Source organism: Stenella coeruleoalba, assembly GCF_951394435.1.
Source record: "Stenella coeruleoalba genome assembly, chromosome: 1".
Lineage (NCBI taxonomy): Eukaryota > Metazoa > Chordata > Mammalia > Artiodactyla > Delphinidae > Stenella > Stenella coeruleoalba.
Window position 1 is genome coordinate 161,319,771 of NC_137169.1, and position 20,419 is coordinate 161,340,189.

General features: G+C 52.9%; 1 protein-coding gene across 1 annotated transcript; it reads right to left on the reverse strand.

Annotated features, from left to right (window-relative positions):
- Positions 1-853: 853 nt before the first annotated feature.
- On the reverse strand, positions 854-18,622 carry NUAK2 (NUAK family kinase 2). The gene is made up of 7 exons (XM_079932821.1): positions 18,356-18,622; positions 9,486-9,606; positions 6,761-6,912; positions 6,341-6,406; positions 4,308-4,427; positions 3,629-3,761; positions 854-2,945 (listed from the first exon to the last, which is right to left on the reverse strand). Exons 1-7 carry the CDS (start codon positions 18,599-18,601, stop codon positions 1,882-1,884), a joined length of 1,902 nt encoding a protein of 633 aa, XP_079788947.1. The 5' UTR covers positions 18,602-18,622; the 3' UTR covers positions 854-1,881.
- Positions 18,623-20,419: the final 1,797 nt, after the last annotated feature.

A 20,419-nucleotide genomic window follows, 5' to 3' on the forward strand; every position in this document is an offset into this window, starting at 1 on the left:
TTTGCCAGCTCCCCAGATGCAGGGAGGGGGAGGGCAGTGCAGATGCTCCAAAGCGGCAGGCACCGAAGGCCGGCAGGAGGGCAGGTGTACGGGGAGCAGACTGTTTGGGGGCCTGCGAACACCAGAGCCGGGGGAGGTATGGGGGAGGGAGCCTGCTTGAAGCTGGAGCCAGCCGGCTGCCTGCCTGCACTTTGTCCTTATCCTCCCTTTCATCCTAGCCCTCAGAGCCTGGGAGTTTCTCAATGGAGCGGGAGTCCGGGGAATGCTCTGCAGGGGGTGGAGAGGGACGGCCAACGAGGGGGGCATTCCAAGCATTCTTTACTTCCTCTAAGAGTCAGGCGGTTGGGGGGTGGAGTGGGGAGCAGCTGCCTGCACTGGAGGGAAAGGGATTTCTTTGGAGGGAGAGAATAAAGGCGGTGGAGGTGCCTACAAGCAGCAGGGGACGGAGCTAGATGGGAGAGGGATGGGAGAGGAGGGGGAAGGGTGGGGGCAGGGCTGTATAATCTGCCAAACCCAGTTCTTTAGTGCTAAATGCAGGAGGAGCGAATTGGGACCCTTAGCCCAGGGCACCCTCCCCGCTGGGTGTTTACAAGGGCAGAACCGCTGATGGAGGTGTGACAGGGAGTCCTTTGGAGCTAAGAGCTCGGTTTTTGGTGTTTTGTTTTTATGAAGCAGGTTCTCTTTTTTCCATCTCTGAGAGTCCAAGGGAGTGTGTGTTAAGAGAAAACTCGAAGACCTGTGCCCCCACTTCCCCAAAGAGAACCACAGAAGCTATTTTCCAATCATCGTTCTGGTTTTTAATGGGGTGGCTCTTTCTAGCCACCACAGAAGGGAGGAGGGACCATCAGGTAGATAGAATCAGGGCGTGGAGTGAGGGAGCCAGAGACCCCTTCCAGACAGAGCGATGGGACATGTAGATTTATAAAAGGCCCCCGGCTTCCCCTTGATCAGTAGGGAATCATTGCAAAAATATCTCCCTGTACACAAAACTTAGATATCATAGTGCATTTCCCCAGAACATAGTATTCACATTATTGAAAACAGTAAGATTCACTATTTTAAAAATGCAGAGCTGAAAACATAAAAATAAATAAGAACATTCTAGGCCCTGAAAGCCCAGAGAAACAGACACATCCATTCTCAGTAGCAGGAGCAGCTTGGAGGCTAGAGAAGTTCAGAGTCTTTGAGGTCCAAGGTGGGGTCCAGGGGAATCCGGGCCCCTTGAGATGATGTCCAGTAGCAGCCCGAGCCTTTTCAAGTCTTTTAGATTCATAGCAGCGACTCCAGGAGGCTTGGGCCAGGTTTGGAGGATGCGAAAGGGGAGAGAACCTTTGAGGAAACAGAGGCTGTGTTCTCTTACTGCTCAGATAAATAAGGAAGGGCACACTCTAGAAGACCACTCCCAGGACACCCCAGGCACATTAGGGGGGTGCCACACTCCAGTTTGAGTGGTTGGTGGAGATGGGAATGTGTATGTGAACTTCAAGAGTTTCCATCCCCACCTTGGCAGGAGGGCACCATGCACAAAACTTACTCTTTATAGGAGCTGGGCGCTGGGAGCACTCTTTCCAGCTCTCTGCGGCCCTACTATGTGTACAAGAAACAGGCAACCTGGACTCAGCCTTGGGCCTTCCTCTCTACTTCTCTACTCATTTCCCTTCTACTACCTTCTTGGTTCCATGCGGCTGAAGACATTGAACCCTCAGTACACTTCACTTGCCCACTTCCCACATCCAGCCCTCCCCAGGGCTCAATTGCAAACCATCCCAGCCTTCTGGGCTGGGATGCTGGTCCTGGGAGGCAGGGAAGAAGGCAGTTTCCCCTCAGGGTGCAGCCAGCTGCGTCTTAGAGCCAGCCGGGATGGGGCAACGCCCCCCACCTTCAGCTGAGCTTTGAGCAGACCCCCAGTGACTGTTGGTAGGCCTCTGTCACCTCCTGGCAGTCCATCAGGGAAAAGCAGCTGTCCCCCAGGGGGTCCTGCCGCCAGCACCTCAGGGACCTGCTTCCAGGGCCCTCTGAGGGGGGCTCCTCAAGCCCCACGAGGTTGTCCACAGACACACAGCCCCGCAGTGGGGGCTCAGGGAGCCGTTCGGGCAAGTCCAGCTGGTCAAAGGACTCAGAGGACAGGATGCTGTCCTCACTCACTGCCCCCGTGGGGCGGCTGGCCCGGGCTGGAGGGTGAGGTGGGGCCAGTTCATCCAAAGAACCAAAAGCGGTGTGGGCTGTGAGCTCCAGGGCTGCGTGGGAGAACTTGCTGTTGTGTTTGAGGATGCCCTTGCGATGGAGCAGCAGCCCTGAGGTTTGGGGGGGCGTGTGCCCCATGGCATCCCCACTTACAAACACGTCCCCTGCATCCAAGAGCTCCCCAGACTCACTGGGTTCAGGAGAGGAGTAGTAGCCGGATTCCCGCTGGCGAGACTTCTTGAGGATGCCCTTCTTGGGGAGCGGGGGGGCAGCCTGTCCTGGGCTCACAGGGACGGGGCCAAGCTCAGGGCCCTCCCTTGCCCCTTCCGAGGAGGTCGATGCCTTCTTCTTGAGAATGCTTTTCGGCAGCTTGAGGTTGCCCTTGCCAGGGCGAGGGGAGGCGTCAGCAGCTGGGTCCCCCTGGAGAGTCTGGGCCATGTCATTCTCTCTGCGGGACTTCTTGAGCGAATGCTGGCGCTCCAGGCCAGGGGCGAGACTCCCGCCTCCAGGCGCGTGCTGCTTGAAGAAGCTGCAGACCTTGGCCCCGTTCTCCAGGAGGGGGCGGGAGGACCGCCGGAGCCAGTCAGCCACGGAGGCCCGGCCAGAGTCGCCGCCGGTGCGCCTTCCCTCGTGCACAGCTTCCTGCTCCCCGACACGGGTGGCATAACCCCAGTTTACCCACCAATGACTGGCCACATCCTCCAGGGTGGCCCGGCGGGTAGGGTTCACCATTAATAGCCACCGGATCAGACCACAGGCATCTAAAAGAAGAAGGAGAAGGGTTTCAGATCCATAGGCATGAGCATGGGCACCCACAGTCCCCCTCACTGGCTTACCCCCATTTGTGCTAAGACACTGCTCACTCCTGTGTCAGATATGCCACTCCCATCTAGGGCTCCATACACGCTGCAGCCCGGGCCGGCCCCCCAGTCTCCAGCTTCCCTGGATTGACTGTCGGGTTTCCTCCTGCATCCCACCACCCCTCAGGACCACAGCCATGTTTATGTGTTAGTGTGTATCCTCCTTTGCTCCACTGACATGCAACCCTCTGAGGGTAGGGACTGTTCAAGAGTAAACCAAGGTCCTCACACCTTTCTTCTTGCCTTACACATCGTACGTGAAAGGACAAAAAGATTTCTAAGGACAAGGACAAAAGCAGTAGGAAATGAGACAATTGTAGCAAAGAGGATCTAAGCTAGACCTTAGGAAGCACTTTCCAAATATGATAAAGCTTGCCCATAAAGGAAGGAAGGAGCTATCCCTTCCTTCCTCAGAGGTCACAGACACAGGAGGCAAAGAGATGACAGCAGGAGTTGAGGTGGAAGGTACACTCCATCTACAGTGGGCTGCCCTCTTCACTTTACTGTCACTGTTTAATTGCTGCCTCAGGAATGAGCAAAGGACACCCAACACCTAGATGAGAACACCTACACCTCTCACTCACCAGAGGGTTTAGGCGGCTGCCGGTAGGCCCCATTGCTGATCTGTTTCACCAGCGTCTTATGGTCCTGCCCATCAAAGGGCATGGAGCCATGCACCAGGATGTACAGAAGAACACCAAGGGACCAGCTGTCCACCTGAGGGAGAGAGAGGATCAAGGACCTCCTCATGCCACAGGCTAGAGGGCTTCCAGCCTCACCTTCATTCAGTACCATGGGGAAAAGGGAGCCCATGTTGGAGAACCCAGAGCCCAGTGTATCTGAGGACCACCTCCTTCTAGTACCCAGGGGCAGAGAGGGTGACGCTGCAGAAGGGACTGAGGTTCATGGAGAGCTGCTGTCATCTGCCTCCCCTTGGGAGGAGCAGCCACAAACATAAGATCAGTGATGAGGTCATCCCTTCTGGGCCAGGAGTGCTGGCTGTGACAGACACCATCCCTCCAGGGAGGCTGGCTGGGGGCTGGGAAAGGAAATGGGAATGTGGAAGGTGAGGGGCACAGAACCAGACTGGGGGGCAGAAGACTCTTGTTCCAGTTTTGCCACTCCCGCTAGAGACCCGGCCATACACTACTTTGGTGGGGAAGTGAGTTTTGTGAGCTGAGAAAGGGAATAACTAGAAAAGTAGCACATCCCTCTCTCAGGATCTAAGCTGAGGCAGGCTGGCGGAGGAGTCCAGACACTTACCTCTGGGCCCGTGTAGGGCTTCCCGTTGACGATTTCGGGCGAGGCATAGAGGGGGCTCCCACAGAATGTCTGCAGGAACTTGCCTTGGTGGTAGAGGTTGGAGAGGCCAAAGTCAGCGATCTGCAGAATTGGGTCAAACACAGGCAGGGGTCACACCAAGGCCTGTGTTGTTCTATAGCTCCTGGTCTGCCCCCCGCCAGACCCCGGGGAAACCCAGGCCCTAGCGGCAGGAAAGGGTGCCCATGACCCCTACCCCATACCGGGCACCACCAACACAGCTCAGGCCCTGGAAGAAAGAGCCCTTTGGAGGTTGTGTCAATGAGGAAAGCGTAGGCAGAGGTGTCGGGGAGCTCCAGGGTCCTCACTGTTCCCCAGGCCCCTTTGCTCACGCTGTACTCTACTCCAGGGATGCTCTCTCTGCCTACACACATCCTCCTGACCCAGCAAGCACACCTCCTCCTGGAAGCCTTCCATTGCCCTGAGATCTCCTCCTCCCATGAAGCCCTACAATTTGCAGTGGCTCACGGTAGCCCCTGCTTGTCAGTTCCGTCTCCTCATACTGCCACATCAATATGCTTCCCATGCTGACCTCCTGCCCCCACCCCTCCTGCAACTCCTAGCACAGCTGTGACCCATGGGTGGGACTAATGGCCACTTACTGACTAAAGGAAGGGTCTACCAGTTGGAGGGGGACAGACAATGTCTTATGCCAATGCCATGAACCTCAGAAGCAAGCTACCCCATGACCTGGGCTTGGGCTGCCCTTCCCAGCAAAGAATGCATCTCTCTGCCCACACCCGGGCAGGAACGTGGTGGCGGGACTGGGGTCAGCCCAGTATAGCTGAGAATCAGTACTGAAGGAAGAACAAAGATTACGGTCATGGCTATAGCCCAGTAGAAGGGATCTTCTTACAGGACTTCCTGAGCCCTCTGATATTGAGGGTTTGAGGGGCCCCAAGCCCATCTTCTCATTCCTCAGAAAGACCCTTCCGCCAGCTATCCTCAGACAAAGGCTGAGGCCAATGCCCTTTTGCTCCCAACCTCTTCATCCCCAGCAGATGGTCACGTGTGCCCAGGGTGGGGAGAAGTTGTTTATGAACTCTGGCTCCTTCATTTATGGGTTTTATCGGCCTCCTATCAGGCAGTTACCAGTTGAAGCCTATAATGAGGCAGATGATTGGTGCAGATGGGAAAGTTCGTGCCTGCCTGGGTTGTGTGGATTTATTGGCTCTGGCTTCCCCCTTCCTGGTCAGCATCAAAGAGAGCCCCACCTACTCCGGGAACTGGTAAGGAAAATGAACTCAGTGCCAGGGCGCCTCAGGGCACAGGTCAGGGGCCACTGGGGAAAGGACTATGATCTGGGTTCGGGAAGATTCTGAGGAGGGTCCGACTGCAGAGTCAGAGCCCTTCCAGGTATCTGCAGGGGCCAGCCCTTGCCGTCTCCCCTTCCAGCCCCAAGACCCGAGTTTATCACATCGACCTGAACTTCTCAGGCCTAAATTTAACTACTTAGACACGGGAATTCAGCAGCTGCAGAAAGCAGGAAGCTGGCTCTGGAGTGCTTGCTGTGGTGAAAGGTGCTAAAGGGCTACCTAACTGCGGCAGATTAAAGTGCGCATGCGTGCGTGCATGTGCATGCGTGCAGGTGGGGAGAACTCAGGCCATGGCCTCTCCGTGCCAGTCCCAAGGCTGTGAGCAGAAGCCAACCTTAGATCTAGACTCCTTCAGCCTTGTGACGTCAAGAGCACTGGTCAGGGAGTCAGAAGACTCTGGTTCTAGCTGAGGCTCAGCCACTTGCTAGCCATGGGACCTCATGCAAATCACTGCTTATCATAAGGCCTCAGCTTTCAATCCATAGAATGAGGTACTGAAACGGATGATGGCTAAGGTCCTTATCAGCACCCACATAAGAGTCTGAGCTTTGCTCAGCTCCTTCTGGAACCCCCTAAGGGCTTAGAGGTGCTTGGCAAGGGACAGTGCAGACAGGCTGGGGAGGGGTAGGGAAGCAGCTTTAGACAAGAAGTGAGGCTCACCTTGATATTTTCATTGGCATCTAAGAGGATGTTCTCCAGCTTGAGATCCCGGTGGACAACCCTGTTCTGAAAGAGGGAGGGAGGAGGGTCAGGGGAAGGCCACCAGGGAGGGAAGGACATGAGGACCTGGTCTGGACAGTGAGGGAAACACAAAGGGGGCCGCGTGGGGGTGAGCACAGGTAGGCTGGGAGGCCCATCTTTACTGGTACGTACTACAACAAATCATGGTCCTTCCAATCCCAGCCAAGAGACTTGAAGCCAGAGACACCAACATTCCCCAGGCTGAGTCCAGAATTGAGTCTTGCCTCTTTCGATCTCCCTGTGTGATCCTGGACCAGTCATGGAATCTCTCTGGTGAAACCAGCCCCCGAGCACCAGGGACCACCCCCTCAGCACAGGGCTGAGGCAGGTGCCGCTCACCTGGTGGCAGTAGTGCACGGCGGAGACAATCTGCCGGAAGAAATGCCGGGCTTCGCGCTCGCTGAGCCGCTGCCGTTCACTGACGTAGTCATATAGGTCGCCCCGGCTGGCGTACTCCATGACGATCACGATCTTGCTGCTGTTCTCAAACACTGGGGCAGAGCAAGGCAGGAATGTCAGGCCCCTCCAGAGTGCACTGCTCCCCACTAGGGAACACGGATCACTCCCAGGCCCCCAAACCAGACAGGACCTCCCACCAGAGACATCTGCTAATGAGGCAGGACAGTGCCCTTTGATGCTCCCAACACCTTCCAGTAGCAACGAATTAAGGCCAAGGGAACTGGCTCACCCTCCCTTTCCTTGGAAGTTCAGGCTTCGGAGGATTCTTAACACTACCCTGCAAATTCTGAGACATCACTGGATGAGAATGAAAAACCAGGCTCTCTGGTTCAGTACTTTTTTGCCTCGTGACCCTGGGCAAATCTCTTCTAGATACATCAGTAAGAATGTAGGTTTGGGATTTGAATCCTGCCCCCATCATTTACTAGCTGGGTGACCACGGCAAGTTATTCAATCAGTGTGCCTCAGTTTCCTCATTTGAAGAGGGATAATGATAGCAACGTCACAGAGCTGGGGCGAGGAATAGATAAAAGTTAGTCACAGCTCTCAGGCTGGCGGAGCAAGCTGGTGTGGGCTCTGACATACAAGCAAGCACTCAACAGACTGTACCTACTGTTATATTTATTATCAGCATCCTCACGCATAAACTTGAAAAATAATGCCCATAATAATGCCTGACTTGAGGATCAGAAGAGGAATAAAGTATGAAAGTGCTTTGTAGACTGTAAAGTACCATGGAGAGCTGAGATATTGATCACCCTTAACATCTTTGACTTCCCGTCCAGAATATCCAGGCTGGGGCTTTGTACATAGAAATGATCAATAAATATTTGGTAATTAATTGACTGGCTGGGCTCCTGGCAGCCAGCCTACTCCAGCTGGCTCATCTCCATGTGAGGAAGGGGCCCTATTGCCACCTCAGGCCTTGTCTTGCCTCCTGGAAAAGTAGGGAATGGCTGGTTCACCAAACTGGCCCTTCAGCAGGGTGTGTGTCAAAACATGTGTCTGTGATATTGCATCTTTGTGTCAAACGAGTCCTATGAGTTTGGCTTGCTCAGCCAGCCCCAGAGAGATTACTGTCTAGCCTGTGAGAAGGAGCTAAGAGAGGAGGCATCTCCCAAGAAGAGTCCCAGCTCCCAGGCAGTTGGATATATGGTCAGGAGGACTGTGCTTTTTCCTAGGGGAGCACAGTGGTCCAGAATGCTGGGGGGTGCCTAGCTGAGGCTCCACCCCTGTGGTTCTCCACATCTCTGCAGGATGTGTGCAAACTTTGTGCCGTAAAATTGGGGGTCAGGAGCCAGCCAGGGCACATTCTGGAGAGCAGCTATGTTAGAAGTCAGTTCCCAGGACTGCAGCCTTCCCCCCAGTCCATATCTCTTGAAGTCTGTGGATGGGGATGGATCTGGGGGAGGTCTACCAGATACACAGTAACTATGACATCCCAACATTTGCTGAATCTGAAGGTGCAGTATGTAGCAGCTACATCCTAAGCTTCAGAGCTCAGTTCCCAGACCTAGCTGTAGATAATGGGTGTGGGGAAGAATTCTCACACACACACACACACAGCCCAATCACCAAGCTTAGCCTGGCTTAACCCACTCCTCCCTGGGGGAAATAAACAGAGAAACAATTAGCCTTCCAGCCACCTGCTAGGGCTCATGGGAAAGGCTCAGGCCACAGGGCCATGTCAGTGGCTCTGCCCTAAGTTTTCCTCTAAACAGAACTTAAGAGAGGAGACCTCTCTTTCTTCCTATCAGGAATATTCAGACTGAGGGCAAAGCCACAGGCTCCCTTTCCTCCTTCCTGCTGTTCCTGCCATTCCTCGCTTCCTGTCTAACTGATATTAGGTAAAGGCTGGAAGCAGACAGGTGTGTGTGGGATGCTGCTCCCCCTCTTTCCCTCATCACCCTCTCTTGCTCACTTTGTTGTCTGGGTCACAGGGAACAGGGCAGCTGGAGTGGAAAGCCAGCACCGATGTCAGAGCAAGAGGAGGCTTCAAGAGACGAGGAGAAGTAGAAGCCAGCCCCATGGCAGGAATGATTCAGAGGACAGGAGGTCTGGCTCCTGTATATGAAGAAAAACAGCACCCACACACCTGAGACGCGTGCAGGTCCCCGTATGTTTCAGCCTCCCCCAGATTGCTAAGGATCTCATTGGTCTGGGGAGACAGTGTTCCAGTACGGAAAACCTAAGAACAAAAATGCCTACAATCTGTGGAGTTCCTCCCATGAGAGGAGCACTTGGTGACATTTAATTTGAATTTTTTTTTTCGGCAGTGCCACAGGGCATGCGGGATCTTAGTTCCCTGACCAGGGATCAAACCCGTGCCCTCTGAGGTGGAAGCACAGAGTCCTAACCACTGGACCACCAGGGAATTCCCTGGTGACATTTAATTTGATCTTTGCAACAACCCTGTGATGTAGGTGGGATTATCCCATTTTACAAATGAGGAACTGAGGCCCAGAGACAAAATTAAATTAGTTGCCCAAAGTCATATAGCGGGGTTTCAAATCCAGCCTGTGTCTTTTTTACCTCTGTGTCATCTGTTCCAACTGGACACACACACACACACACACACACAGCTTCAAATGCTCCACCTCTGTACCTTCGTGGATGGCAATGACGTGGGGGTGGTTGAGTGATGACATGATCTCAATCTCTCGCCGAATGTGCATCAGATCTTGCTCGTCTTTGATTTTGTCTTTCTGGATCAACTTGATGGCCACCTGGGAGCAGAGAATGCAGGAGAGTGAGGAGAAAGGTCTGGCAGGTAAAGGCATCCCTGAGGACACTCTGGGAGCCCTGACCCTGGTGATCTGCCTACAGCCGCTGCAAAGGCCACAGCGCGCACCCAGAGAAGCCTCTCCACCCTTCACTGGGGCGGGCGGCAGAGAGGCTGGAGGGAACCTTTTATGTTACGTATGCTTTACCACACACACAAAAATCACCCAAAAAAGTTATGAAAAAAATGCTAGTCTCTTCGGTCTAGGTAAGTAATGTCTCTCCCCCAGCAACAAACAAACAACTAGACAGTTAAACAGAGTCCTCTGGGCTTTGCTATCTTGTCCGTAAAGGTGAAAATGCCATTTAAGGATTAAACTCTCTGGCTGGTACATGTGGTGGGTTCAGGAAGGGTGGAAGGAGGCAAGAGGAAGTGGAGAATGAACCGCCAAGAAGCAGCTTAAGCAAAGCTCTTAGAGACTGAGGCATCTCGCCCCCTTCTCTGTTCCACCGCACTGAGCAGCGATGGTGACAGAGTACCAACAGCGCATGCAGTGTGTGGGGAAGACACCGCGTGGTGAGTCAGGGGACCTGGGCCCTCCAGGCTCTGTTGCTGTGCTCATGGGCAAGGCCCATGCCCTCTCCCAGCCTCGTTTTCTGTGAAATAAACAGGCTGGACTAAGATGTCTGGGGTGCTTTCCTGCTTTGACTCTGTGAAGTGACCATATAAATGCCCCGGGGCCCTCGGAGGCTACAACTCTGGCATCAGGCGCTGGGCGGGTATGGGGTGGGGTGTCACAGGGCTGGTCAGTTCCTGACAAGTCCTGTCCAAGGACACAAATGGTAAATATAAGACTTCCCCTTCACAGGAGCGGGGCAAGTTATGAGAAATCCCGAGGCACAGGCTGAGGAAAACAGCTCCTCGTTCATTTCCCAGGAGGGTTCGCCTCCCCTCAAGGTTCAAAAGGAGTTGGAAAAAAGGGAACCCAGAGCCCAAGGGGCGGGGCCTCTAATCCCCCTTTCACAGGGCTCTGGAGGCAGACAAAGGCTTCCGGCTCCGCTGCGGACCGCGGGCTCGGGCCTATGTCCCCCTCAGACAAGAATGCGGAACAGCCGTAATCCTGTAAGAGGAGCAGCTCACAATGCCCTGGGCCTGGTCACCCCGGCAACAGGCCAGGGATGGCGTGCCCTCCGCCCCGCTCCTCCCCTGGAGCTGCATCCATGAAAGAGGGGAGGCCCGGCTCTCTCGCCCTCCCAGAGCAGGGCAGGGAGGACAATGGCAGCAGGAGGGACGGTCACCATGGAGTCTCCTGCCCAAGCCCCTGGAGGGGCCCAGGCTGCAGCTGCAGGGGCCGGGCTGCACCTCAGGCGCTCTCTTCACGCCCCCCACCCCTTCTGCTCCAAACCACCCCAATGAGCTAAGCAGAAAAATCCCCGGCTTAGAATTGCCCAGGGGGTGGGGATGGGGGGAAGGGGCTTAAATCCTCCTCCAACCGGCCTGGAGCTTGGTTCCTGAACACCTCTCCAGACCCTTTTTCTCTCCCTGAAGGGGAGATTTTATGGACTAGTTCTTTTCTCTCTGAATTCTTTGTTTTAAAAATCAGACAATACAGTGAAGCTTCAAGACAACTCTTGTTGCTCCTAATTCCAACCCACTAGAGCCATTAAAGTCTCTCCTACATAGAAACTCCAGAGCTGCAACCGTCTTGATATATCAGATAATGTTCTAATAATTTTTCAGTTATGAATTATCACTGCAGAAAAGAATTATGGTCTTATAACTGCAAAAAATGAACTCTAGGTACAAATGAAAGAGTTGTCACTTGTACATGAGGACACACCAATCCAGTGGCAACTAAACATGTTTGCCGAGACTTTAAAGGTTATGGTGATTATAAATATGAACACAAATGCCTGCACTGAAACGTAATTGCATTACTTGGTGGTGGGGCTCAGGGCAGCCTACCCCAGACTGTCACTTTGGCATGTGGATGATTTTGAGCTGAAGACAATGAAGGCTCAGCTGACTCAAGAAGAGCTTTCTATCCCTCCCTTAACTGCATTAAAGAATTTAGATAGGAGGTTTGTACCAGAGAGAGCGCTATTAGCAGAGATAACTTTTTTCATCAGGAAGACTTATCTGCATGGCCCAGCAAACATTTATCTACCAAGCATTCGCTCTTCCCATCTTTCTGTGAATTGCCTTCCTCCCCTTTCCAATGGCAGACCCCTGCCCCCTTCTCCTTAGCTCGGGATGGCAGGTAAGCCTCAATTGCCTGACTGTTGGGGAGCCACATAATTGGGGGGGTTCCTGTACATGTGAAATTAAATTTGTTTTTCTCCTGTTAAAAAGAAAAAAATCAGACAATAGATAAAATGCCATGAGCTCTTCAGATAAAGGCCCATAAAACTGAATTAATAGAGAGCAAAAAAAAAAAAATCACATATAAATCACATACCTAGATAATGAAACAAATATCTGAGAGCTTAAGGTACACACATATGCAAAAACTAGGCATATCTTGGATGTACAATTGTACACACACAAACATGTACAATGAGATAAATCATCGTGGGCTAGGAGGCAGAGCTCTAAAGAAGACAAGGCCTAAAAGAAATGAGGTTTCAAAAAAATAAAGGGCTCTGAGGGGTGCTAGAAGGAGTCCCTGCGTGGGTAGAGGGTGTACAAGTTGAATCCTGAGATCTATTTCTTTCAAATCTGGAAGTCTACTGTTTAAAATCAGAATTGTTGATCCTTAGTGGACAGTTCCGTCCTCCTGCAAGCTCATGCTCTGGCCTCGGGGGGTGAGGTCAAGACACGCCCCCCCCCGCCCCCGCATTGTCTATGTTAGGTCTTAGGAGACCACAGCTTGGCTGGTACTTCCCAGGAAAGAAACAACTTAGGTCCTCATGCCTCCACCAGTCCCCAAGCAGGTGACAGACAAGAAGAGCCATGTATCACTGCCCTGGTGGGGCTGGGCCACTGTTCCCCCATCTATCCTAGTCCCACTGGACAGACCTCAACTGTTTCCTGGTGAACACAAATCACAAATAAATATTTATTGGTTAAGTCATTGGGCTGATCCCTGACTGATGGCACCAGTGCCCAGATAAGACTTTCTGCCCTTTTTCCAAGGCATGGGTGGAGAGTCAGCCATGTTTGTGAGAACTCATTTTGAGGGACCTTTGTTCTCATCTGCAATATAGTTGAGCAACCATTCAAATATAGTGACTAGAGGAAAGGAAGAGAAAAACAGTCGCTGAATGGATCACCCAGAGGTAGGAAGGCCACCTCCCTGGGGACAATCCTGGGTCATCCCGTATAATTATTAACAGTGCCCCTTTTACTCCGCAAAGTATTCGGGTTGAGATGTTATATTATACGGCCACCCTACTCAGAGGGGGCAGGAAACAGAGGCACAACAATGACAATATAAATGTGAACACCAGATCGGTGGAGGGGTGTCAAGAGCCCAGGTATCTAGTCTTTATTTGCCCCTTTGGAGCTACATAACTAGAGAGAAGTCACTTAAATGATCCTGTTAACTGGCCTGGCTAGTTTTAATGTCCTCATCTGAAAAATAAAAGGACATTTATCCTCCAAACATTTGCTGAATGCCTACTACGTGCCTGGCGCTATGGTAGGTGCCTGGAGCTATGGTAGGTGTTGGATAGCCCCTGCGCCAAGGCCCTTGGTCCAGTCTAGTGTGATGAACATGACGGTTGAGATCCCTGGCTGCCCAGGGGCTCCAGGAGCACTGGAGAGCTTCCTTCGCCTGGAGGAGCAGGGCAAATCACCCCTGGGGGAAAACTCTGTTTTAGATCTTGAAGGAAGAGTGGGGTTTGCCAAGCCGAGGTGGGCAGGCCTTTGAGGGGGGCAGTGCAACAAGGGTATTCCAGGCAGAGAGAAAGGTTTGAGCACAGGCCAGAAAGAAAGGAAAGGAACTATACACGAATTTGCACATTAGGATCTCTAAGCTCCCTTCCAAACTCTAGCATTCTCCGCTGAGCTTCTTCAAAAATGGGTCACGTGCTACTACGCCAGGAAGGTGCTAACCAAGGATTGTTATAATAGGTTTATTCAGAGGCCCCACGCTATATCTATGTTTACCTGCCTGAGCAAAATTCCTACTGATACCAGCCCAGTGATTTTCTTGCCGCTGTGGCCCTGCATGCTGGAAAGGCAGCAGAGCTAACTCCTTATCCCATTTTGTAAATGGCAAACACAAAAGTCCAGAAAGGTGACTCTTCCGAGGTTCCTCAACATATCAAGGCTGTCAGGACCCAAGATGGAGGGGTGTTGCCTGGAGAAACCACCACTTCAGAAGACAAAAGTTCCTTGCAGATGCTCTGCCCTGCCTCCAGCTTCCTGCCTCCTACCCCTGTAGAAGGGAATGCCCCACACCCTACCATGGGCCAGGCTGTGCAGTACCACCAGCCACCCTCATCCCACTTACAGATATACAAAGACGTTGGAGAGATGGGCGCTGGGGCTCAATTGGTTAAACACTGCCTTCTCTCCTCCCTGTCCCCACAGGAACTCAGATCAAGAATAATCTGGAGCTTCCCTGGTGGCGCAGTGGTTGAGAGTCCACCTGCCAATGCAGGGGACACGGGTTCATGCCCCGGTCCAGGAAGATCCCACATGCCGCGGAGCGGCTGGGCCCGTGAGCCATGGCCACTGAGCCTGCGCATCCAGAGCCTGTGCTCCGCAACGGGAGAGGCCACAACAGTGAGAGGCCCGCATACGGCAAAAAAAAAAAAAAAAAGAATAATCTGGATTCAGGAGAGGATGGCAGAAAGGTCTTAGAAAAAGAAGATCTAGAGGTGCTGGTTTCAGGTGCCGGGAGAGAGGGTACAAGCTGGGCATCTCTGGTCATAGCTATCACCCAGAGTTGGAGCCAAGATCCTTGACTCCTTTTTGGCCTTTCACGGAGCAGCTGCCTCTGGGAGGTGGGGCAAGGAGCTGGAGGATGACCCATTTAGATAATGCAGGAGAGGTTGGGCTGGGCTGGCCAGGGCTGGCAGAGTGGGGATGGCTCACCATCCCACCCAGCCTGCCAGAGAACCAGGCTGGGAGCAGGCATGGGCTCTGAGGGGAGGCTGAGCTGCTTCCCCTAAACCCCATGCTGTGCCCACCCTTTCTTTGCCCACTCTGCCAGGCTGCCAGGCAAGGTGCTTCCCTGCCCAGCCCTCTTGTGTGGTTTGGCCAGAGTCCAAGGACAAGAGTCACCTGCAGCTGGAGTCTCCCTCCCTGCTGCTGAGCAGGCAGATGCAGGAGGAGCTGGGAGGGCAGCACCGCACAGAAGAGGCCTCTGGCAGCTGGCCAGGCGGGAGCCCTTCTCTGGATCAGGGGCTAAAGGAGAGGCTGGGACTTTGAACGACGTAGAGACCAAAGGGCTTAGGGAAGCTGAGCACGAGCCATTCTCTTGCTCAGGGCAGGACAGACCCAGGGTGGGGTGGACTCTCCCTCCCCCAAGAGAGGGAGGGTAGGACCTCAACAAAGCCAGCCTTGCTGGGATAGTAACACTGTGTGTGTCAGCTACTGTGCTGAGCACTTCACATATATTATCTTATTTAATCCTATGAGGACCCCACGAGGTAGGAATTATTATAATCCCCACTTTACAGATGAGGAAACTGAGATACACAGAGGTCACACAGCCGGTAAGCAGTAGAGCCAGGATTCTGAATGCTTGCACTCTGATGCTGAGCTGAGCAGTCTTCCTGACTAAGTAAAATGTAGTGGAGCTCACCTACTCGGGATCTCTCGACACTGTCAGTATGTATGGGGGTGGGGGTTGTTCCCAGTGACTCCTCCCACCCTCAGCGCGCCTGGAGCTCTGGGAAAGGCAGTCGGAGCTAGCTGTTGGAATGACAAAGCACACTGAGGCAAGCCTGGGCTCAGCCCAAAGCCAACTCCCAGTGCAAGACTCAGTATTGGTCATCTAGCACCTGGGGTGGTCAAGTCAGGAGCCTATGTTGCAGGCATGCCACTAACCAGCCACAGGACATGTCCCCTTCCCTCTCTGGGCCTCAGTGTCCCCATCTGTCAGTGAAGGAATCAGACCATCTCAGTCATTTTCAAACATTTTGAAATCCCATGCAACAATCCAATATATGAGACAGAAGCACCCCTGCCCCAGATCACTGTCCCCTTGGACTCCCCTGTGCTCCTCATGGAGTAAAAATTCCATGCAGATCAACCTAAAGGCTTTGGGGGACGCCACCGTTCCAGGGACCCTAGCAGGTGTTTTTGTTTTTAGGGGAGGGGTGGTCAGGAGAGCTGTGAGAGTCAAAGGAGGAAATGCCAAGTGGCTACCAGGAGTGTAGTCAGAGCTAGGAGATCCAGAGCAAATATTGGTTTTTCCTTTAATGCCCTCCTGGAGGAGCCATTAGTCCTGCTCACCTGCCCCTCCCTCTGGACAATCCCATCTGGCCCCTGAGAATCCTATCCAGGCAGGGTGGGAATGCGAAATGTGGAGAGAAATTGAGATGGAAGTCACCCAGCGGGCTTTCCTCTGAACCCTCAGTTCACTTTGAGGGGAGGTTGTGGGCTGCTCCCACACCCCTCTCCCCCACTGAAGATCCTGAGGCACCAGGTTGGTCTCTCTTCAGGGAGAAGAGTGAAGAGACAGGAATGGGGGTGCGGTGGGGGGAGGATTCCTCTCCAGAATTTTGAGAAACAATTAGCAGCGCGTAGAGCTGCTCTCCAAGGAGGAGGGAGACCCTGAGCAAGAAGTACAGGGTGGTCTATGGATCAGGGAGCTTTAGGGCAGGTCCCACTCCTCCTGATGTGGGCTCCCTGTATACAAGAGACGTGAAGCCAGGGAGCACCTTCTGAATTCTCTCTGTTCTGATGTAATAAGAGCTGGAATCCCTGCCTACAGCCACTGAGGTTTGAAAACTGAAAGTTGGTTTATCTCATTCCAGAATCAATGATCTCTCCTTTTCTCTCTTTCACACACACACAGAGACACACATGCGGTGACCCAGGTCAAGAGCTTAATGGGATTTCTGAACTTCAATCTCAGTTTCCAGGCCACCCCAGTGCCCCCAATCCAGTCTGCCCCCCAAAAGAGGCACGAGCCACAAGCAGCTATTTTCCAGCTGAGCCCCTGACAAAGCCTGGGCCCAGCTGTCTCCAGCCTGGAGCCTCACCCGGCCCTCACACTTTATAGAAAGAGAAAGAAAAGGAAAGCCAGGAAGTACATGATTGCCCAATAGCTGTAACCTGGCAGCAGGCAACTGGGGACTGTGCCAGGTGTTAGCAGGAAAAACATACTCGGTCCTATTGATGAGGCCATAATCCATTCCCTTTCCCCAGCATCCACTCTCCTTCACCAATGAAATGACTTCTTGAATTTGAAACCATCTACTGGCTGCAAAAGCAAACAGTCTGGGGAGGTAACTCCTGCCACAGCTGATAGGGCAGACCATGGCCACCCATGCAGGCACACACACATACATGCACATCTCATAACCAGCACCCAACTGGATTTGGCAAAACAATCCCTAAACCACCTGCCCTAAAAGGCCTGTCAAAATACAGAGTACTTAGGGCCTTCCCTGGCGGTCCAGTGATTAAGGTTCTGCGATTCCACTGCAGGGGGCACAGGTTTGATCTGCGTCCTGATCCCACATGCCAAGCCTGCAGGGCGCAGCCGTCCCCCCAAATACAGGTTATTTGGCCCCATCCTACACCTTCAGAATAAAATCCTCTGGGTGATGAACTAGAGAAGGAATGAAGAAGTATTTTAAACAAGCACCCAGGTGATTCCTATGCACATTAAACTCAAGTTTGGGGACCATTGTTAACTTTTGGCAAAACTGCTATCCCTTCGGGGCCAGCCTTTTCAAATATAAATACCAGTTCTCATGGCGGGTTCTATTGTCAGTAACAATTTAAATTCATATTTGTATCTCATTCAATCCTCATAGCAGCTGTGAGGGAGGCTCTGTTTTCTTCATTTTTGCAGAAGGGGAAACAGAGTACAGAGATAAAGTAAATTACACAAGGTCCCACAGATTACTACTACTATACACACACACACATCCCAAATTAACAGGACACATACCTGAAAAGGCCCCAAACCCAAAGGTATCTTGGGGCACAGTGGATCTTTCACGAGAGCCTAGTTTCACATTTACCAGAATTAAAAACCCATCACAATGAAACTCTGACTCAATCTTAGACCTGGAAAGGACCTAAATGTCAAACCCACCCGCGCCCCCCGGGAGGGGGTGATATCTCCACAGTATGCTGGGCTGCCAGACTATTAGAACTGAATTGAGGAACTGGACACTTCATTCACTTTTTCATTCAACTACACACATTTACTAACCCCTTGCTAAGATCAGGTGCCTTCTACTTCCTCTCCCCATCCCACTCTATTGGATAGTCTGTTACAAGCAAAATTCCACTTAAGTCTCATCGTCTTTAGGAAGCCTTCTCATCTCTGGACACCTTTCGTCCTCTATGCACCCCGCCTCACTTATTTGGCAATCATCACTTGCTGACCGGAGTTGGTGGGGTTCTCAGGTCCACTACCATTGTCCCTACAGCCATGGCCAATTTCTACAGTGAACACTACCAGCACCCAATACACATACGCAACCTCAGCGCGGTAAAGACTGAATGCGGGCAAGTCCACCAAGCAAGGCACTAGCTCCCGGCCCACCCTCCATCACCCGCCGCCTGCGGCTAACTCCCGAGCCTGGCCGGCTGGCGCCGCGAGAGGGAGCCGCACTCACCAGGCGCCCAGAGCTCTCCCGCGCCTTCTTCACCTTCCCGTAGGTCCCCTTGCCCAGGGTCTCCAGGAACTCGTAGCGGTGTCGCAGGTTGTGCTTGTGGTGGTGCCGCTTCACTGCCTGCTTCTTCATTAGGGGCTTGGGCGACTTGAGGAGCCCGTCGGCCAAAGGCCGAACGAGCTCCGCGGCCAGGGCAGCGGTGGCCGAGGGAGCCGGGCCGAGGCGCCGGGGGAAAGCCAAGGACTCCATGGCGAGCAGGTGAGCGAGGGCAGAGGAGGAATCGGCTGGGCAGAGAGACCTAGAGCCCAGGTCGCCTGCCCACTCGCGGCGCGAGAATCCACAGCCGTACCAAGGCGCGCGACCAGGCGCCGAATTCCAAGTTGTTATAAACGCCCTGAACTAGAGGCTCTGGCCACACCCCCCGGCACCCATTGGCCTGATCGCCGGCTGCGCGTGACCAGGACCGCCAGCATTGGCTTGCCGGGTCCCTGGCTCCGCCTCCTCCCAGAGAGGCTGGGAAAGGTGTCAATGGAGCCCCGCCCACCTGGGCCCCCGAGGGTCAGGCAAGGGGAATACCTTACGCCGGGGTCGGCTACGCGGGGCGGGGCGGAGATGTTGTGGGGGTGTTGAGGGGTGTTGGGTGAGTGGCGGCGGGGGTTGATACCACTGGGGTCCAGAAATTTTCAGGGGCTCTGGAACAGCGCTTACCCCTGAGAGGCTCTTGGTCCTGGTTAGAGGCACCTGTTGTCTTTCCATTGTGCTGTTCTCATTTAGCAAGGGGCAACCTGACAGTACTAGAGGTCCCCAAAGTATTTCCCCATCCTGAGTAATTTGCTTCTCTCAAATCAAAATCTGTAAAGGCACTTGACCACTTCTTTAAGACCGTAAGGAGGAAGGAGGGATGGAATGGGATGGAGGCAGACTCTCAAGTTGGAGGGCTAGGGGAGAGCTGTTTCAGGGTTCTGAATTCAACTGTCTTCAGTTGGATCAACCTTAATTGTATCCCAGAAATGCAGTTCTGGAAAGTTCTTACTTCTTCAGCAAATAAGGCTTCTAAATTTGAGTGGGTCCCTCAAGATGTGGTGGAATTTACAAAGCATTGGGAGGAGGTGGAGAGAAACAAAGGGAAACATTCATTCATTAAAAAATGTATTACACTCCTGCTATATAACTTGTGTCCCTAAACCTGTAAATAGCTGCCCACTCAAGTTTTCCTTTCTGTGATTTTGGAGCCAGGTAGGTCATGACATATGGCTTCACTTTTAAGGCCTGGAGCAGAATCCCCAGGTCCAGAATCCCCATACTGAGTGTCATTTAGAGTGAAATGAGAATATCCACAGGCTCTCCTGCTTCATCTAGATGTGGAGTGTAATGGGGAGAAAGGAACATTTCCCCTTGAGTCTTCATGGTAGCTCAATCCTGTGCCCAAGGCCACACAACTGGTGAGAAACTGGCAGAGCTGGGATTCAGAGGCCTCAGGAGGATGGTGCCGCCAGCTGTGTATTCAGGACATGCTGAAGATCAAGAAGGACGTGATCCCCAGTGACTGAAATTTATATTTAGTGTCTGCCCACTTTCCCACTTCCACTGATCCTTTCTATTGTGAGTTAGGGGTGGAGAATGGGGCCGCTGGCTTCCTTTGTAGCTGGAGAGGATCCACTTATGCAGGAAACCAACACTGCTTCCCCAAATCTGCAGGATCACAGGAGGTGGTAGCCAGTTTGGCATTCTTCTCTCTGCCGGCCTCCCCTGGGTTATCTGTGAAAATAGAATGAGGCCCAGGTGAAAGTTCCCCCCCCCACTTCCTTTCCCCAATGAGATCTGCATCCATTCCTGGGGCCAGGTAGCTGGGGCCATCTAGATAGATTAGGGCTCTCAAGAGGAAGCATGGGTAATATAAGATCAAGCACAGGGCTGAGTGTTAGGAGCCCTGAGTTCTAGTTCTGACTGACACCAACCATGTCTGTGGCCTTTTACCCCATCACTTAGTCATTCTACAAATACTGGTGCCCACTAGGTGCTGACCTATGGATATGATGGTGCCAGGGTGGACATGGTCTCTGAGAG

Excerpts from the sequence above, each read along its gene's own strand:
- NUAK2 (XM_079932821.1), bottom strand. The coding sequence starts at position 18,601 with ATGGAGTCCTTGGCTTTCCCCCGGCGCCTCGGCCCGGCTCCCTCGGCC. Across the intron at positions 6,407-6,760 it reads CCGTGCACTACTGCCACCAG|AACAGGGTTGTCCACCGGGA; the intron begins GTGAGCGGCACC and ends TCCCTCTTTCAG. Across the intron at positions 2,946-3,628 it reads GCAGCCGCCTAAACCCTCTG|ATGCCTGTGGTCTGATCCGG; the intron begins GTGAGTGAGAGG and ends TTCTTCTTTTAG.